This window comes from Hypanus sabinus, chromosome 4 (assembly GCF_030144855.1).
Source record: "Hypanus sabinus isolate sHypSab1 chromosome 4, sHypSab1.hap1, whole genome shotgun sequence".
Lineage (NCBI taxonomy): Eukaryota > Metazoa > Chordata > Chondrichthyes > Myliobatiformes > Dasyatidae > Hypanus > Hypanus sabinus.
The window spans coordinates 154,719,033-154,739,363 of record NC_082709.1 but is presented as its reverse complement, the minus strand read 5'-3'; the positions used below and the strand labels follow the sequence as shown (position 1 = coordinate 154,739,363).

Here is a 20,331-nt window from a genome sequence, read left to right as displayed (position 1 = left end):
TGCCAATAAGGTCTTGTGTTTGTCTCCCTGGGAAAATAGGGAATTCAGTTTTGACAAGACCATGCTTCAAACATTTGGTCAGGAAAAGGTCAGTTGGAGTTAGATTTTTCTACTTCCATTTCCAATCATACCTTACTAGAGAATTCTGTATTTTTTGACTCTGAGGTAGATTATTGTCTCCTTTCGGTATGTACACCAGGATTTTTTCAAGATTGAACAGGAAATTATGAAATAGAGTTGGTTATAGTAATATTACATCTACAATTCAAGCTGATGAACTGGGGGGGGGGTATGAAACTGAACCACTAATTTTATGTTCATGAAATATTGTCTAGTTTCCCTTTAAATATCTTAGATGGTCCATTAAAGCAGTAGACAGGAATGTTTAGAAATAAACATATAGTTTTGTATGTTAACATTGCAATCACTTCTAGGCTCATGTTATTTTCTTACACCTTCATTTCCCAAAGTACATGTAACTGAAGGACTGCTAACTCTACGAAGTGTCAATGCCATTTACTTAAGAACAAATATTTTCAACTATTATAAAGCAGTGCATGACATATTTCTATAATACTTCATTTAAATCCTTTACTAAAAGTATCATATGCAGTAAATAATCTTACCCATTTCTTGTTTTTGTCCCCAGCCAGTGACCCAACATCTCTCTCCGTTTGGTACCACTTGAGCCAGTGAAGGGACGCAGATTGGTTGGATTGTCGATGCTAGTCTGTCTGGCCAAGGTGTTTTCAGTTTTAACAGCGAAATATCATAGTCAAAGTTCCGGCCATTGTAGTACTCATGGACAAGGATCCGTTTAAGCTCACTCTTAAACCCTGCATTTCCTTGAGTATGCATTCCTAAATGAGCCACCCATGGTCTGGGATCGGACATCCTTACAAAAAGCAAAGATTCACTTTTTTTTCAGCAGCACTGCTTCTTTTCTTTGTGGTATGACAACTGTTCACTGCATCACACTACATAACAATCCTTACTTGCGTAAGTATTCCTGAGACTATGAATAGACGTATATAATTACATATAATTACTTCACAATTTTAAAAGAGCTGTTGAAAATGCATGTTACCTATTAATTTCTGGATCACTGAGTATGAATAAAGGAGAAAAAAATCTCATATTTACGAATATATATTCATGTTTTGAATATATCCAGAAGCATTTTAACCAAAGTAGTAGGCATTGTCACACAAGTGCAAAGCTGTTTGTATAATTTTTGCCCATAGGATTAAAATGCTACATAATTACAACATTTATCATATTTTCATATTTAAAAGTTAAATTTCCTGGTATAATCCTGAATGTTCATTTTCATAATGGAGGATAATTAATAATGTTACCCAAGGACAAATGGGGGGGTGGGGGGGAGGTGGTACAGTGTATTACTTTACTTTTACTTTACTTTTAAATTAAATTTACTTTTATTAAATTGCCAGCTATACATTCATCATGGAGATTTCAAAAGCTTAAATGTGAAAATATTCATTTTGGATGGAATTAAATTTCATTGATTCAGCAGGAATGTGAAATGAGTGATAGAGAATTGACACTTTTCACCAAATCATCAATTCTTTTTTGATGAATACTGTCCAACTCGCACAGTGGCTGCTTCACCAAATCTAACATCTTCTTATCAGCCCTCGCCAATTGCCTAATTACAGTATGTCACTGGCATTACACACTTCACAGTAAATGTACAGAAGACTGTATACTAAAGAGGTCAATCAATCCAGGTCTTTCCCAATTGGGAACCATGGATGAACTAAGAGATTTGTTCCCTACTGAAGTCTAGGCCTGAGGTATTCAACTCAGGCAAGCTTGACCTTTGTAGGAAGTCTTAGTACAACCTTTGGAAAGCCATCAGAGATACCAGCCCAAGCTGGAGACCCAGACCAGCACAGACTGCGGCGAGGGTTGCGTGCTGTAACGGTCTACAAAATGAAGTTGGGAAATATCACTGACAACAATGCATCCCTTCCTGATCAGCTCAGTACGTTCTTACAGAAGGACAGTGAAATGACAGCACCCACCCTGATAGTCTCTGGTGTACATGTACAAATGTCTTACAGAGAGTGAAACTATGGAAAGTGAATGGTCTGGATGGAGTCCCAGCCATGTTCTCAGATCCTGTGTGGATCATCTGGCAGGAGCACTTTCAGACATCTTTAACCTCTTCCTACTCCAATATGAACTTCCCAATGGCTTTAAGACCAGTATCATGCTGGTGCCAAATTAATGACTACCACCATGATGGCTTCAAGATGCTGTCTTTGCACTCACCGACTCTAGCATCCCAGACAACTTCAACCTACTACCCAAACAGGCTGATAGTGAATGCCGTTTCCCTGGATCTGAACTCATCTCTGGAATATAAAGGGCCTACACCAGACTGCAATTAATTGACCATGGCTTTGTTTCTACAGCTATATAAAATTTAGTGAGACTGCACTTGGAGTATTAATTGCAGTTCTGGTCGCCTCATTGTAGCAAGATGTAGGGACTGGAGAGGGTGCAGAAGGATTTACTGGGATGCTGTTTGGATTAGAGGGCATGACGTGTAAGGAAATGTTAGGCAATCTTTGGCTGTTCTCCCTGGAGCAATGGAGGCTCAAGAGAGACCTGATAAAGGATTTTGAAATTATGAGAGATGAGAGGCAAGAAGGGAAGACAGTCAGAATCTTTTCCATGGGACAGAAAACATCAGAGGATGTGCTTTTAAGGTTGGGAATGGAGTTTGAAGGCAACATGAGGGGTAGTTATTTTTTATGCAGGGGGAGATGGGTGCCTGGAATAGGTTACCATGGTAGTACTGGAATCAGGCAGTTTGGGGGAGATGAAGAGGGTTAGACACATGATGATAAAGGGAATAGGGGGATACGGATGATTCACAGGCTCAGCAAGATCAGTATGACATCATGAGCTGAATGGTCTGCCCAGGGCTCTACTATTCTATGTTCTACTTCCAGCATTCTACTTATCTTTAAACTACCTCAATGTAATTATTTATGGACCAATCTGTCTGGACGGCATACAAACAAAATCTTTTCAGTACATGTGACAATACTAAATCAACTACAACTTCAATCCTTCATGGCCCTTAATGTTTGGAAGCGTCGGCAGTAAATATGAGTAGACCCTACATTAACCAGGCTCAGGTTCTTTTATGTGGAAACAGGTACATGGAATCTTAATCTAAGTTTTGCCTCGTGAGCTTCTGTATTTTAACGGAAACAATTGCAAAGAGCTCAAGCAAGGTGGCTGGGATCCTAAACAAATTCAGTAGGTATCACAATGATGTGTAGAATATGGGAAAAACGACACTGATGCCAGAAACGTGAGTGTTCTTTACCCTGAAAGATCAGTTTGTGTCATGTAGTAAAATACAAGTAACAAAAAAGTTTCCTTGCCTGAATCCTGGTTTTGCTGCACCCCTGGGTAAAGCTATTTGTGGACAATTGTGGAAAGGACTCCCTGGATTTTTGTTTCATATGCATAACTCACACCTTTTATTTACATGAGAAAGCTAAAATATCTCTGGTGTAAATGGCAGGGCTTCTGTGACACAACAATGACTCTTCATTTGCATATATGCAAAGTCAGGAGTCTGGCACACATGAGAAGGTAAACAATTTTCCTGAAATTCAGGACAGAATTTAGAATCTGCTTTTGTAACAATGTATCAAACTTTTGTCTTAAATTTCAATCGTCAGCACAAGATCCGTTACATTTTTGAACCAAAAGTACTTGGAATTTAGGATAATAACTTCTTAGCATACTTGTCCCCTTGGAAGCAGTGTGCTGCAGATAGAAGCCATTCCTTTGTTATCACTGAGGCTCCGCAATAGGGCGATCCGGAGAAGTGAAGGCTGACTTGCCAAGGCCACTCTCCGTCTTGAGCACTAGATCCTCCTACAATTCGACTTCCGTGCTGTATTTTATTGCCACAATCTGCAGGATGCAAGTTGAAAAGGCCAACTATAAAAACTGAAGGAAGTGAAAGCTGTGGCCTGTGGTCTAAATTATTTGATGTACATGTAATCATATTCACACCATCGTGCCTTCTCTACCTAGGAGTATTTTTTTTTCAATATTTAACCTGACCATCAATAGGAAGCTTATATTTCACATCAGAATATACAGAATTTCTGAACAATGAGGAAAAAATTATCTAAAGTCGCTAATGTTTTCCTAAATCAAGATACTTCTTATGCTAGAAATCTAAAATAAAACAGAAGGTACTTTAAAGACTTGGGAGATCGGGCAGCATATGGGGAGAGATAATGGTGCCTGATCTGCTACGTATTTCCAGCATTTTCTGTTTTATTAATAATCCCCAACTGCTTATCAGCTTGTAATAGAGAAATAATACGTCAGAATTAAAATAGATTTAAAAACTCCAGTTTGAAATGGAAAGTGAATTACCGATTTCTGGAGTTAGGCAAATATTAATTTTCAAATGACATGGTTCCAATTTAATAGAAAGAGTACTCACCACAACTCATTTCGTCACTTCCATCCAAGCAGTCGATAGTCCCATCACATTTAGCATTCTTCTTCAGAATACACAGATTATTCTTGCATTTATAGGTAATGTTTGTACAAGGAACAGCTAAAAAAAATAATCATTGACATTGATTTATAGTTATTTAGAACTTTATAATGTAATTTTCTAAGCCCCCAGTTCTTTAAGTACTTACAGTCTGTGCAATTAAATTCATCTGCACCATTCTCACAATCTTTGAATCCATTACAGATGAAGTAGTGATGATACCATGGAGAACTTGTGTTGCACACCTTTGAAGGCAGAGCTAATTAAAATCAGTCACAAAAAAATAAAAGCACATTACATAATGAACATAAAATCGTTTCCCATGAAACTTTAATCTGAATGATTGTGAGTCATACAGCACAGAAACCTTCAGCTAAGCTTCTCTATGCCAACTGAAATCCCCAAACAAGCTCGTCCCATTTGGTCCACATTCCTCTAAATGGAGTGCTAAGAGGGCAGTGTGGCTTTGTTGGTAAAAAGTGAAATGAAATCCCGAGAAAGAAGTGACATAGGATCAGAAGATGTAGAATCCTTATGAATAAAGTTAAGAAACTGCAAGGCTAAAAAGATTCTGATGGGAGTTATATTCAGGGCTCTGAAGCACATGATAATTGGCCAATGTCTGCATGGTTTTCTAAAAGGAAAATCTTGTGTGGCAAATCTGTTGGAATTCTTTGAGGAATGAACAGGTGGGATAGACAAAGGAGAGTTGTGCATGTTGATTACTTGGATTTTCAGAAGGCCTTTGACAAGATGCCACACAGGAAGCTGCTTAACATGATAAGAGCCAGTGCTATTACAGGAAAGGTACTAGCATGGATAGAAGATTGGTTGACTGGCAGGAGGCAAAGAGTGAGAATAAAGGGGTCCTTTACTGGTTGGCTGCTTGTGGTGTGCTGGAGGAGTCAGTGTTGCAAATGCTCCTTTTCACATTATATGGCAATGATTTGGATGAAGGAATTAATAGCTTTGAAGCCAAGTTTGCAGATGATATGAAGGGGGTGAGGGAGCAGGTAGTGTTGAGAAGGGGGGCATCTGTAGAAGGACTTAGACAGATTGAGGGAGTGGGCAAGGAAGTGGCAGATGGAATATAGTGTAGGGAAATACATGGCAATGCACTTTGGCAGAGTGATTAAAGGTGTGGAAGAAATGAGGAGAAAATTCAAAAATCAGAAGTGCAAAGGGACCTGAGAGACCTGGAGAGAGTGGACATGGAGAGGATGTTTCCAACAGTGGGGGAATCCAGGAGGCACAGGCTCGGAACTGAGGGATGTCCATTTAGAACAGAGATGAGGAAAAAATTATTTAGCCAGAGGGTGGTGTATCTGCAGAATTCATTGCCATTGACAGCTGTGCAGGCCAGTTCATTGGGTATATTTAAGGAGGAGTTTGATAACTTTTTGATTAGAAAAGGGCTTCAAAGGTTACGAGGTGAAGGCAGGGTAATAGAGGAGCAGACTTGATGGGCTGAATGGCCTAATTTTGCTCAGTTGCCTTACACAAATCTAGATAAAATTACAGTGCTGAAGCTAATCAAGCCCTGTATGCTCTGGATTCCTCTCTTATCCTAAAGATGTGTGTGTCAGGTGGTTATAGAAGTAAACTAGTAAAGCTCCGTAGAAGGCAGAGGATGATAGTAGAACGAGAGTATTCTTCCTGGACGTCCACGATGAGCATTGTTCCACAGGAATCTGCTCTGGGACCCCTGGTCTTTGTGATTTTTGTTAACAACTTGGATGAAAGGAATGATAGTAAGTTTGCAGATGACACAAAGGTTGGTGAAATAATACAGAAGATCATGGTAGGTTACAACGGGACATCGATGGGATACAGAGCAGGGCTGAGAAGTGGCAGATACAGTTCAATTCAGAAAACCATGAAGTGATTCACTTTGGAAGGTAGAAGACAGAGTATAGGGTTAATGGCAGGATTCTTAGCAGTGTAGAGGGATGGAATAATCATGGGGTCCAAGACCATCGATCCCTCAGAGTTAATAGGGTGGTTAAGAGGGTGTATGTTGTGTTTGGAGTTGAGTTTAAGAGCCACAGGGTAATGCTGAGCTCTATAAAAGTCTGGTTAGATCACACTTGGAGCATCATGCTCAGTTCTAGTTGCCTCATTATAGGGAAGACGTGGGAGCTTCAGACGGTGCAGAAGAGATTTACCAGGATGCTGCCTGGATTACAGAACACACCTTATGAGGAAAAGCTGAACAAGGTCGGGCTTTTCTCTTTGGAATGAAAGAGGATGGAAGGAGAGTGGGGAGCAGTGTACAAGATAAGTACAGGCACGTTGATAGAGTGGACAGCAAGTGCATTTTTTCCAGGGCAGAAATAGCTAACATGAGAGGGCATAATTTTAAACTGATTGGAGGAAAGTATAGTGGAGATGTCTGAGGTTTTACACAGAAAATGGTGGTGTGTGGAATGTGCTGCTAGAGGCTGTGACACAGGCAGCTGCCTTAGGGACATTTGAGAGACTCTCAGATAGGCATACAGATAAATGAAAAATTGAGGGCTATGTAGGACTGAAGGCCGAGATTGATCTTGGAATAGGTTGAAAGTTCAGCCGAAGGGCCTGTACTGTGCTGTACTGTTCTATTTTCTACATTAATTGGCCATTTCAAATTACCCCTGTGCGAGAGTGGATGGAGAACATAGAGAAAATAAACATGGGAATCAGAAACTTGTTGCTTTGTGGCAGCGATAATAAATTACTATGTTAGGACAAAACCACACACACACACACACACACACAAATAAATAAACAATGCAAAGGAGGACTATCGAGATAGTATTCACAGATCATTCAGAAATCTGATAGCAGAGGTGAAGCAGCCGCTAAGAATCCGAATCAGGTTTACTATCGCCAGCATGTGACATGAAACTTAGCAGCGGCAGATCCATGAGAAATAAAAACAATATATCAATTACAGTATACATATATTGAATAGATTTAAAATTGTGCAAAAAAACAGAAATACTGTATATTAAGAAAAAAGTGAGGTAGTGTCCAAGGGTTCAATGTCCATTTAGGAATCGGATGGCAGAAGGGAAGAAGCTGTTCCTGAATCGCTGAGTGTGTGCCTTCAGTCTTCTGTATCTCCTACCTGATGATAACAGTGAGAAAAGGGCATGTCCTGGGTGCTGGAGGTCCTTAATAATGGATGTTGCCTTTCTGAGACACCACTCCCTGGGTACTTTATAGTCTAGTACCCAAGATGTAGCTGACTAGAACTACAACACTCTGCAGCTTCTTTCGGTCCTGTGCAGTAGCCCCTCCATATCAGACAGTGATGCAGCCTGTGAAAATGCTCTCCACGGTACAACTATAGAAGTTTTTGAGTGTATTTGTTGACATGCCAAATCTCTTCAAACTCCTAATAAAGTATAGCCACTGTTTTGCCTTCTTAATAACTACATCGACATGTTGGGACCTAAAACCTTGAGTGTGGGTCAAAGTTATTTATTATTCTGGTTTTTTTTGTGTTGCATCAGACCCAGAGTAACAATTATTTCATTCTACATTACAGTTGTGTACTGAAAATGACATTAAACAATCTTGAACCAGCCTTTACCTCCTCCCTGATGGTAGAGTAATGAGAAGAGAGCATGGCCTGGAGGGTAAGGATGCCATCTTGCTGAGGCACCAGCTTCTTCAGCCATCCTCAAAGTGCCCGTGATGAAGCTGACTGTGTCGACATCCCATCAGAGGCCTCGTACCTCCATGCCAGACAATGATGCAACCAATCAGAATGCTCTCCACGATACGTACATCAAAAGAGGTTTGCTATAGTCTTTGGTGACGTACCATACCTCCTTAAACTCCAAGTGAACTGTAGCCGCTGGTGTGTGTTTGTCATGATTACATCTATATGTTGAACCCATGAGAGAACCTTTGAGATTTTGATGCCCAGGAACTTAAAATCGCTCACTCTTCCCACTGCTGACCCCACAGTGAGGATTGGTGCATTTTTTACCTCCCCTTCCTGAAGTTCTTTGGTCTTGCTGACATTTGAGTGCAACACCACTCAGCTTATTTCAGTCCCGTACACCTCCTCATCACCATCAGAGGTTCTGCCACTACAGTGGTGTATGGTGTCTGAGCTGTGCCTAGCTGCCCAGTCATGTGTAGATAGAGTAGAGCAGTAGACTAAACACACATCCTTGAGATACACCCGTGTTCATTGACAATGAGGAGACTGACTGAGGAAGTCAAAAGTCCAATTGCAGAGGGAGGTACAGAGCCTCAGGTTTTGGAGCTCGTAGATTAGTACCGAGAGGGTGATGATGTTGAATGTCGAGCTTTAATCTTGCTGCGGGATTAATATACAGTAAACAGGTTGGCATGGACTCAGGGCTGAAGGGATTTATTCTGTGCAGTATGATGCCACGATATTTGTCTCCATGAAATTTTAGCAACTTAATTACAGAAATGTGCTATCAACATAAAATCTCAACACAAGTTTATCTTCATCAAAATGCACCCATATTGCTGCAAAATAGAATTCATGGTTTGATTACTGTTCAGTTCTCCCTAATCTGATCTTTACTGCTCACTATTTGATCTTGTTAGGATGAGTTCTGTTAATTTTGTTCTGCAACAAGGATTATGGTGCACTCACTATTATCTTGTGCTTTTGGCCTCCCAAAGCTCTTCCATATATATTGTCTATTTCTGTGGTATGTCACACTTTTGTCATTCTTTACCACATCAGAACTCAGTTTTGACAACTTTGACGATGGTAGCTTTCTTTTCAGTATTGTGGTTAAATGGTGACACCTCCTGAACAATCTCATTGTAGTTGCACACTTGCTTTTCCTACTTTCTTTTCTCCTGCCTTCATACTCTGGATGGCATTTTAGGCTTCAGCAATCTTACAGCTTTTAATAACATTAGACCATAGGACCATGAGATATAGGAGCAGAAGTAGGCCTTTTGGCCCATTGAGTCTGCTCTGCCATTCAACTATGGGCTGATTCAATTCTTCCAGCAATCCCCACTCCCCTGATTTCTCCCCATACCCTTTGATGCCCTGGCTAATCAAGAACCTATCTATCTCTGCCTTAAATACACCCAATGACTTGGCCTCCACAGTCACTCATGGCAACAAATTCCACAGATTTACCACCCTCTGACTAAAGTAATTTCTCCGCATCTCTATTCTAAATGGACGTCCTTCAATCCTGAAGTTGTGCCCTCTTGTCCTGGACTCCCCTACCATGGGAAATATCTTTGCAAAAACTAATCTGTTCAGGCCTTTTAACATTTGGAATGTTTCTATGAGATCCCCTCATTCTCCTGAACTCCAGGGAATACAGCCCAAGAGCTGTCAGAAGTTCCTCATATGGTAACCCTTTCATTCCTGGAATCATTCTTGTGAATCTTCTCTGAACCCTCTCCAACGTCAGTATATCCTTTCTAAAATAAGAAGGCCAAAACTGAACACAATACTCCAAGTCTGGTCTCACAAGTGCCTTACAGAGCCTCAACATCACATCCCTGCTTTATATTCTATAGCTCTAGAAATGAATGCCAACATTGCATTCTCTTTCTGCACCACTGACTCAACCTGGAGGTTAACCTTTAGGGTATCTTGCACAAGGACTCCCAAGTCCCTTTGCATCTCTGCATTTTGAATTCTCTCCCCATCTAAATAATAGCCTGCCTGTTTATTTCTCCCACCAGAGTGCATGACCATACAATTTCCAACATTGTATTTCATTTGCCACTTCTTTGCCCATTCCCCTAAACTATCTAAGTCTCTCTGCAGGCTCTCTGTTTCCTCAACACTACCCACTCCTCCACCTATCTTTGTATCATCAGCAGATTTAGCCACAAATCCATTAAGCCCATAGTCCAAATCATTGACATACGTTATAAAAAGCAGCGGTCCCAACACCGACCCGATGGAACTGGCAGCCAGCCTGAATAGGATCCCTTTATTCCCACTCTCTGTTTTCTGCCCATCAGCCAATGCTCCACCCTGATTGAGAGTTATCCTGGTTGTCACTCAAATGTCAGAAAACATTGTCCTAGTTTGGCAGTTTATCATTCCTTCCCTGGGCTACAAGTGAATCCTATCATTGGCATATTTCTATAAGGTAAGAAACTGATATCTGCATTTCTGTACTCTGCTCAGAAACAGCTTTTGTCTTCCTCAGGCGGAGCTTCGGTATGTTTAAGCATTTTTCACCTTCCTACAATCTGGCGGATAGCTTGGTTACAATATTGTACGAGTAAATTCTCAAGTGGTATACACTTCACAAACTCATCTGCAGCAAACTGTTGCCCGTTTTTTCCTTACAGCTTTCCTCTGGATTATCAGATCTAACAAACTGAGCTTTTCTTTGGATTCCTTCTGTAAATTTTCATTTTCAGATTCCATTTGCTCAGGGGTACTCCCGTTATAGGGTAATGTGCTGTTTGGCACTTTAACCATTCAGTCATCCTTCTCACATATAATATTATGTTCTATCACTCTGCCTGAAAATTAGCTACCTTTCTGTCTGCTTCATAGTGATAAAAAATCCATGCTAGATTCCTGGCCTCTACTCTTTATGGAGCATATTACAAATTTACCCAGTCCTGATATCCCCTGACACTCATATGTGTAACATTTCATCAACTATCACTGTAGAGAAATTTAGCAGTGAGAGGCATAATGCAGTTTCATCCCATTGCACTTTAAGTCTCTCAATATATTTAGGTGATTTAGGTGATGTAGGCTAACATATTGAACAACCTAGCACCCTCTACTCAAAATTACAGTTCAATTATTGTTAATTTCCAAAGAAAATACCTGTATTTTCAAATACTATAACATAAATACAGGAAAGGGTCTTCAATGTGAAATATTAACTGATTCTCTCTCAATGGACGTGGTCTGGCCTGCTGAATATTTGGAGCATTTTGTGTTTTTAGTTTAGATTTCCAACATTTTCTTTTTTGTTTGATTTTCTTTTACCTGTAATTTCAAACCTTGAAGTTCACACCATATTTTATCACAAGCCATCAGAAGAACATACGAGACTAGCAGGAGGAGTAGGCCACTCAGTCCCTCATCCCTGTCTGTATTCAAAATGATCATAGGTGATTGTCCCGAGGCCTCATCTCCTGTAAAGTGCTACTTTTCCTGGCTCTCAATACTCTAATGTTGCAAAAATTTATCTACTTTCACTTTATCTAACCTTCAGAATTCTCTGGAGTTAAAAAAACTCCAAAAATTCACACCCTCTACAAGAATTTGTTCCTAAATTCCTCAATAGAGTCATGGAGTCATAGAGAAGTACAGCACAGAAGTACAGGTTCTTCTGCCCATCTAGTCCATGCTGTACCATTTAAACTGCCTACTCCCATCAACCTGCACCTTGCACATAGCCCTCCATACCCCTATTGTCCATGTGCCTATCCGAACTTCCCTCAAACATTGAAATCAAGCTCACATGCACCACTTGCTCTGACAGCTTATTCCACACTCCCACCACCCTCTGAGTGAAGAAGATTCCCCTCATGTTCCCCTTAAACTTTCCACCTTTCACCCTTAAGCCATGACTTCTGGTTGTAGTCTCACTCAACCCCGGTGGAAAAAGCCTGCTTGCATTTACCCTATTTATACCCTTCGTAATTTTGTACATCAAATCTCCTCTCAGCCTTCTATGTTATAAAGAATACAGTCCTAACCTATTCAGTCTTTCTTTATTATTCAGGTTCTCCAATCCTGGGAACATCCTTGTAAGTTTATTCTGCACTCTTTCAACCTTGTTTACATCCTTCCCGTGGGTAGGTGACCAAAACTGCACACAGTACTCAAAATTAGGCCTCACCAATGTCTTATACAACTTCAACATAACATGCCTCTTCTGGATTCAATACATTGATTTATGAAGGCCAGGGTATCAAACGTTTTCTTTGCAACCCTATCTACCTGTGACACAATTTCAACAATTATATTCCTGTATTCCTGGATCCCATTGTCCTACCACACTCCTCAATGCCCTACCGTTCTCTGTGTATGACCTACCCTGGCTGGTCCTACCAAAGTGCAAAACATTGCATTGAATTCCCTCTGCCATTTCTCAGCTTATTTTTCCAGCAGATCCCTCTGCAAACCACGATAGTGCTCCTCACTGTCCACACTTCCTCACTGTCTTGATGTCATTCACAAATTTGCCAATCCAGTTAACCATATTATCATTCCGTCCGTTGATACAGATGATAGAGCAAAGGACCCAGCACTCCCTGCAGCACACCACTAGTCACAGGCCTCCAGTCAGAGAGGCAACCCTCTACTACTACTCTCTGGCTTCTCCCACAAAGCCAATGTCTAATCCAATTTTCTACCTCATCCTGAATGCTGAGCGACTGAAAGCCTCCTATGCAGGACTTTCCCAAATGCCTAACTAAAGTCCATGTAGACAACAATATTAAATGATCATCCCTTTATCTTAGAACCATGTCCCCTCATTTGAGATTCCTCAGTAATTTGAAATATCACAAACTCGGCTCTGTTATGAACACTGAGGACACGAGATATGATACCAGTTTTCGTTATTGTAAACTTCACAGATAAATTTCTTGAGCTCACTACCCATAATAATGCACTTACACATATACCAAATAACAAGATTTTAGCTGTATTCAAGCATTGATACAATATGACTCTACTCTGGCCATTAGTTGTTGCTCAGTCATTAAGTTGAGTCTGACTCTTTGTGACCTCATGGACCATCCATAGGGTTTTCATGGCAAGATTTGAAATCTTCTGCACAGATACTGCTGCTGCCCAGGTTTGGACCCAGCTGGGTTTGAACTCAGGACCATCTGCCTTGAAGTCAAGCGCCAATGCCACTACACCACCTGCCGGCCCCACACAACAACAGTTTTTAGAAATAGAATATTTGAAACCTGCTGCCCTTCCCCAATCTCCAATTATATATTAACCCTATTGCTAAAACATGGAATTCAGTGTAGAATGAGGATTCTAACAGAAGTGTGTTGAAGACTGTGGTAACAATCTCCCAGTAACCTTTTCTTTGCTTCGTTACAGTAGAAATAATGACCTTAAGACATCATATCTTCATTTTTAATATTTTTCAGAATAAACATGTCTGGGTCCCTGTCACATCATATCTGGTTTCTTTTCTGGTCTTACTGCCAGCCATTAAATTTAAACAAAGGAAGGCAGTATCTAGCTCATTTGTCAGAACCTATGTGGCTATTTAAAAAGTGCCAACTCAAAAAAAAATTACTCACATATTATCAATTTATTACTGGAAGAAAGTTTTGCCCTTGTCAGCCTCATCTTCAAAAATGTTTGCTAAATTTTCAGCACAGGAGGAAGCATTATGTTTTCAGAGGTCAGTTCTCATGCTTGACATTTAAGACCATCTTCTATTGAAGACAGATTTTTGTCAGCAATGGGCGAAGTGTTTGATACTGAGACAATGATACTATTGCTGCTATGATTCAAAATTTTGTTTCACTGTTCTAAAGCTTCCAAACAGACTGCAGAATATTGCTTTTCACTTGGAGCTATTTCATGACCATCACTTCTGTATCAGGCTGAATACTCCAAAGCTCAGTGATCTTCTTCACTCAGGTAAGCCCCAGACATAAAATACAATCTGTGGAGTGCCTTTGAGCTTATAGCCCAGGCTGCAGAAGCAAGCAATGGAAAGGTGCAGAGGTGATTCTTGTGTGTAACGGTTGGTCTTGTGTCCGCTTTAGCATTTGTAAAAATCAAATTCAGAATTATCAGTTTTATTTATATGACAGAAATCAAAATAACCACTGGAACCAATTTTCAAAAAGAGTAAGATGAATCAAAAACCAACAGATGTTGGAAATTTAAAATATAAACAGAAAATTCTGGAAAAAGTCAGCAAGTCAGGTAACACATTTGGAAAACAGAATAAACATTTCAGATCTCAGATATGCCCTGACCGCAGGAGAAACAATGTGTACCCTTTCACCTCTTCCCTTCCGACCATTCAGTAACACATAACTTTTCCAAGGGAAGCAGTGATTCACTTGCCTTTCTTCAAGGATCGTGTACTGCATTTAGTGTTCACTATGTGATCTCCTCTACACTGGGGTAAATCAAACATAGACTGGGTGATCACTTTACAGAAGAGCAAAATTCAACCCCGAGAAGTGGCTTGCTTTTTTTGAATTCTTCATTCCTCTTTGTGGCTTTGTAGGCAAATTTATAGATGATGCAAAGACAGGCAGAGGGGGCAGGTAGTGTTGAAGAAGCAGTAAGTTTTCAGAAGGACTTGGACAGCTTAGCTGAATTGGCAAATGGATACAGTATATAAATGGATGTTTAGTCATGCATTTTGATAGAGGGAATATAGCAGTAGACTATTTTCTAAATGAGGATTTATCAGAGATTAATTCAGCTGGGCATGTCATAGCTCAGCTATAAGCACCACACAACCACAGATAAAGAAGCAGATAACACATCTACATCCAGATAACACTATCACTGATATTCCCTTTGTTCTACCCAGCCTTCTATCACCCTCTCTGCAACTGAAGACTAAATTGTTTTCTTTCATTTCTAGTTCTGACAAAGGTTCTTGGACCTGAAACCTTTACTCTCTTTCCAAGGTGCTGCCTGCCCTTGTGTGTTTCCAACATTTTCACTTCAATTTCAAATGTAGCAATTTACTCGATTAAAACTGCAACATCTCAAATTGTTGCTTTTTGTAGATACATTACTGTTATTTTAAGTCATTTCCTTTAGTACAATAAAAGGACTTCTGTCTTTCTTTTTGACAAACCAAAGTCAATTAAGTCACCCATGTATTCAGTGAGATACACCATATTTAACAGGATAGTGTTCAATCTGACTGAAATGTTATGAGAGTGATTTAGTTCAACTTAGGAAGCATTTTCCTCCACTGTTTCACTGCTAATGCTTATGTTAGCACAATCTATCATCAAAATGAGAACTGTGTAAGTCTATTGCCTTATACTGGTTCCTCTACTAGTTATAGATCATAACTATCCATACATGCAATATAAAGTTGTTTCCCCTTCCAGCTCTGCCAAGGATTTGTTGACCGGGCTGCCACGCTACAGGGTCCTGTGATCTGGTAAACAGCACGGCTGCTTGCCGCAGCTATGGACAGCCTGCCTGAACAACAATTTCTCTTTTCTCGGGACTGCTAAAAAAAGCTCTTGCTTGTTCGTAAAAATCACATTACAAATACACCCTAATCCAGGAAACTGTTTTGGGACAGGAAGCCACAGTGGTGAAGTTTGCCACTTTCTCAAGCTAATCTTTTTTGAAACCTTTTGCGTTTAGATGTTGGTGTTGCTACCCGTGATTACTCCATCTCTAAACTGTAACTAAAGTCATTTGTTATGCTGATTCCATCTTGATTAAAGAGTTTGAAGACAACGTGAGGGCAAAAGACCTTAATATAATCATTATTTATTCTTGAGGTGATTTTCAATCACTCTGGTTGTTGTGAAGTCAATGAACATTTCAGAATGTCAGCAATTCTGGCAGTGGAAGTTATTAAGGTGAGGAATCATTTTACATTGGAGTAAGTCTGCCCAGCAAGTTTAAAAAAAACAGCACTCCACAGTTCCACACAGAACAATAATAAGGCATTGATTTGCCTTGCTTTTAGCCACCTTGGGCCTCACAGCAGGAAGGGAGATTTTATCTTATAAACTTCATCTTTTTATTACAGTCCTTCTTTTGTCTTAGAATACTTCATCTGTATTAAAATGTTTCTATTAATTGGCTATTTAATAAAGAGAGAAAAGATAACAAAAAGAAATTTGTTTAGAGAAATAAAAGAAAAGGTTGGCCTAATTTTGCATGGCACAGATTCAGATCAATTTGTCCCGTGAACTGCATCTACTTACAACCACCAAGATGCGATGACTCATGACTCAGTCGATCTACTGGTGCCTGCTATTATTTGGACCTGCAAACGAACATCTGAGTTTCAAATATTTTGTGCTCCTTAAATCCCTATGTTATCGATTGATAATTTCACATTAAAGTGAACAACTCCATGTTGCCTTAGTCAAATTAGATTGAATAGCCATAGCATTAAAAATAGAATTAATTAGAGGACAGTGGATTGCCATTAATTGGGGCACATTAGGACCAGTAAATTTTGACCCCATTAAGTGGCTGCCCCAATTAACCGAAGTTTCGTGGAAACAGGTAAAAGGTATAAACAAAGACTGTTTAACTGAGTAATAATTTATATATTTAAATTAAATACAGAACATCTTAGAACTATAAAACTGTATACAAGTTCCTAATAGTTATCGATGGAGGAATTCGTCTGCCATGTTCTTTTGATTGACTGTAAATGAACAAAATTGGAGCAGACATCGAGTGCAGATAATGGACTGCCTTCAAACAATGCTAGATGATTGCATCCTCCAAATCTTCATTTTCATTGTAACACTCAAGATGATTGTCGATACCTTCTTAATTCCTTACTTGTTAAAGTAGTGAAATTCTTTCACTACCACTCCCTACTGTTTTCTGACATCTCCAAGCCTGAATACTTGAAACTGTGATGAGCAAAACAGTTCCAAATTGTCTCGCTGTTTATTTCTCACCAACTATCAGTGACAAAAATCACTGCATTTTGAATGCAAACACACACAAATGACGCTAAACAAGTACAGTCTCCTGCCCCAATTAAGCAGCACGGTGTCCCAAATAAACAATGGGAATCCCAGCTATTTTCTCAATTTAGTTTGTGTTCTCTAATTAACTAAAATAACTGGCTGTCTCAATTAAGCGATGGCCCAATTAACCGGAATCCATTGTATATGAATCCAAAGTGAAATCAGTTGCAGAAAGTGGAAGGAAAGAAAGAACAGGTAGAAAAGAATACAGAAAGAAAGTCAAGTTAAAAATATTTGTAACTCCTCCAGAAAATAATACTTTTTAGAAATGAGATTGTATTTCTGCAATATTTAATTTTTAACATCAGTGTATAGGATTAGGAATAATTACCATTTATTATATCATTAAAATATTCTTACGCATTTTTGCTCAGTTTAGTTTCTATCTGCTGTACAAAGACAGTAGGTTCATGAGACTCAAAATTAATCAATGATAGTCACAAATAGTAAGATACTATTAACTGTGGTGTAGTGCAGATTAGGCAACAACAGTTATACATTGTTTAAGCATTCATCTATCCTTGTCTAAATATAATGAAAGCTTCTGCTAATGTGTGGTCTAATATACTTGTTTAATTTCATTGTGTGATAATGGCACACATGAACATTTTAAAGTTTAATTCTCCCTGTATGTGACAACATCACATATCAGAAATCCGTCCACGGGAGTCAACAGATGTAAACTGCAAACTACAGCATTTTCCATCTATTCAGTCTCACTCATAAAGTTATCATTTCATAAAGTTCATGCACCTTTAAGGCAAAGCATGCTTTGGAGGTACCTACAACAAAATACTTCATCACTTTCATCAAAGCAGTCATCTGATCCATCACAACGTTGAGATTGTCGGATGCACAGACCAGTGGAGCAGACATAATATCCATTAGGACAGGCTTCAGAAAAAAAATGAGAATTGAGCTCATTTAATCTGCACAATGTTAACATTGTCCTTTAGGAAATAAATGAAAGAAACAAAGTCATTAAAACTCTACCATACATATAAAGTAACTTTGCCATCAAAGTCAGATTTCATATGTATCCAACCAAGCAAAACCAAGCAAAATGTCAGAAAATGCATGCAATTCTCTACGGTATTCGCACCAAAAACTAATAGTCATAACTTTCAAGTAATGAACTATACTTCGGACAGATCCCAGTTAATCCTTGCAATAGTAAAATGAAGTTTTGTTGCAATCATTTCATTCAGTTTAAAACTTCTTATTCTGTTATTATATACAAACAAAAAACTTTGCAAGGCAAATTCTGGGCATTTCACTCGATTAGGCATAATGGTGTCATTCAGTCTACAAAATACAAGCAAGCTATCAGTTACAGAAATGCCGGCCTATTGCTTTCAATAAGGAGATTTTAAAGGGGAGATTTTAACCCCACCCCTTCCTATGCAAACATAAAGCAGATAGAAGAATTTTACAGTAATTATTATTGTATTCTTGTTTGTTTCATGCCAGCTGCTGTACTAATCTCGCCTGAAACAAGCAAGCAACTTGAGCCTATATGCAAGATAGGGTACCCTAAATAACCTAAAAGAAGCAGTTGCACCCAATACCAAACTGTGCACAAAGTTATAGGACACCTTTTTTCACTGTCTCAGTCAACGCTTTACTTTTGACACGAAATCACTAGGTGACAATTTGCACACAGCACCACCAACATCAATGTGATAAAGGCCAAAGTATCTGTTGGTGCAACAATGCAAATAACTTATTGCATTTGTTACATTGGTAGCTAGGAGGGCCATTCTGTTGAAGTGGAAGGATACGGCGGCTCCCACTCTGTCACAATGGTTCTCTCAAGTGACGCTGTGTCTTAGTCTGGAGAAGATTAGAAGTCGAACCTTTGAACCTATGTTTGATTTTGAGAAAAGTTGGGGTTCATTTGTTTGTTACCACCATTTGAGTTAATTGATAGATTTCCTCCATGATCTAATTGTAAATTTTGGGTTTTTTTTTGCTGGTGGTTTGATGTTTATCTTCAGAAGCTTCTTGTATGACGCTTGGCTCCGGGGTCAAACGCTGAATGGGTTTTTTCCCTCACTTTTCTTTGCTTTAGTAGGGCTTTTTTCTTTTCTTGTTTTTGTGTCACTATATTTCTCAATCTTTAAAACATTGGGTTTTTTCCCTTTGAGACATTGTGTTTGATTCTACTTCAATGTACCCTTGTTATTTTGGGTAATAATAAAAAATAGTTTAGGAAAGAAAGAACTTAGCTTCAAGATAATACTATCTGGTCTCAGAGGGCAGAGATAGCATCTTAAACAACTCGCCTGAAAGAAGCACCTCCAATTCCGTAGCACACCTCAGTCCTCCAGTATCCAGTTCTCCGGAGAAGGGCCTAAAACTACTACTTTCTAAAGTGAACCACTGATAATGTTTTCCAAACACCACTGTTCAAAGTGCTATCGAAAGCATTGAAGATGCACTCACAGAAGAGACTTGGGCAAAATCTGTTTCTTTGTTCTCTGTTCATGTCTGTCTTTGCCTTTTTAAAAATTTACCAGAAAAACAAAAATGTGCTGGATGCAGGCAGCATATATGGAGAGAGAAATAAGGTAATGTTTCAAGTCAATGATCTTTCGTCAGAAGTCAGAGCTAATATAATGTCATGTGATGCCATAGAGTCATGAAGCAATACAGCATGGATATAGGCTCTTCAGCCCATCAGTCAATGCTAGCCATTGTGTCCACCCAGCTAGTCTCAATTTCATATATTCGGCCCGTATCCCTCTACGCCCCTTCATATGCTTCTTAAATGAGACTATTGTACCTATCTCAACCACTTCGTCTGGTGGCCCTGCTGATCTACTTTCTCCTTAGCCACCCTTTTACTCTATTTAATATAGCTATAGAAACTCTTAGGATTTTCCTTAATTTTACTTGCCACACCCATTTCGTACTCTCTCTTTGTCCTCCTAATCAGTTTTTGGACACATCATTGCACTGCAGATCAGATCTCAAGTATTTTAAAAAAAGAATAAACATATGAGATTCTGCAGATGCTGGAAATCCAGAGCAACATGCACAAAATGCAAGGGGAACTCAGATGTTCACCTGGAAATCTATTGGGATCATTT

At 39.3% G+C, this 20,331-nt stretch overlaps 1 protein-coding gene across 1 annotated transcript in view; it reads right to left on the bottom strand.

Moving 5' to 3' along the window:
* tmprss7 (transmembrane serine protease 7) overlaps positions 1 to 20,331 on the bottom strand; it is a 61,181-nt gene that overhangs the window by 7,528 nt on the left and 33,322 nt on the right. Inside the window, exons 11-15 of the mRNA XM_059966019.1 lie at positions 18,026 to 18,133; positions 4,716 to 4,826; positions 4,511 to 4,627; positions 3,795 to 3,966; positions 627 to 895 (exon numbers count right to left, since the gene is read on the bottom strand). Of these exons, the coding sequence (XP_059822002.1) occupies positions 627 to 895; positions 3,795 to 3,966; positions 4,511 to 4,627; positions 4,716 to 4,826; positions 18,026 to 18,133 (777 nt within the window). The remainder of the gene's footprint in view (positions 1 to 626; positions 896 to 3,794; positions 3,967 to 4,510; positions 4,628 to 4,715; positions 4,827 to 18,025; positions 18,134 to 20,331) is intronic.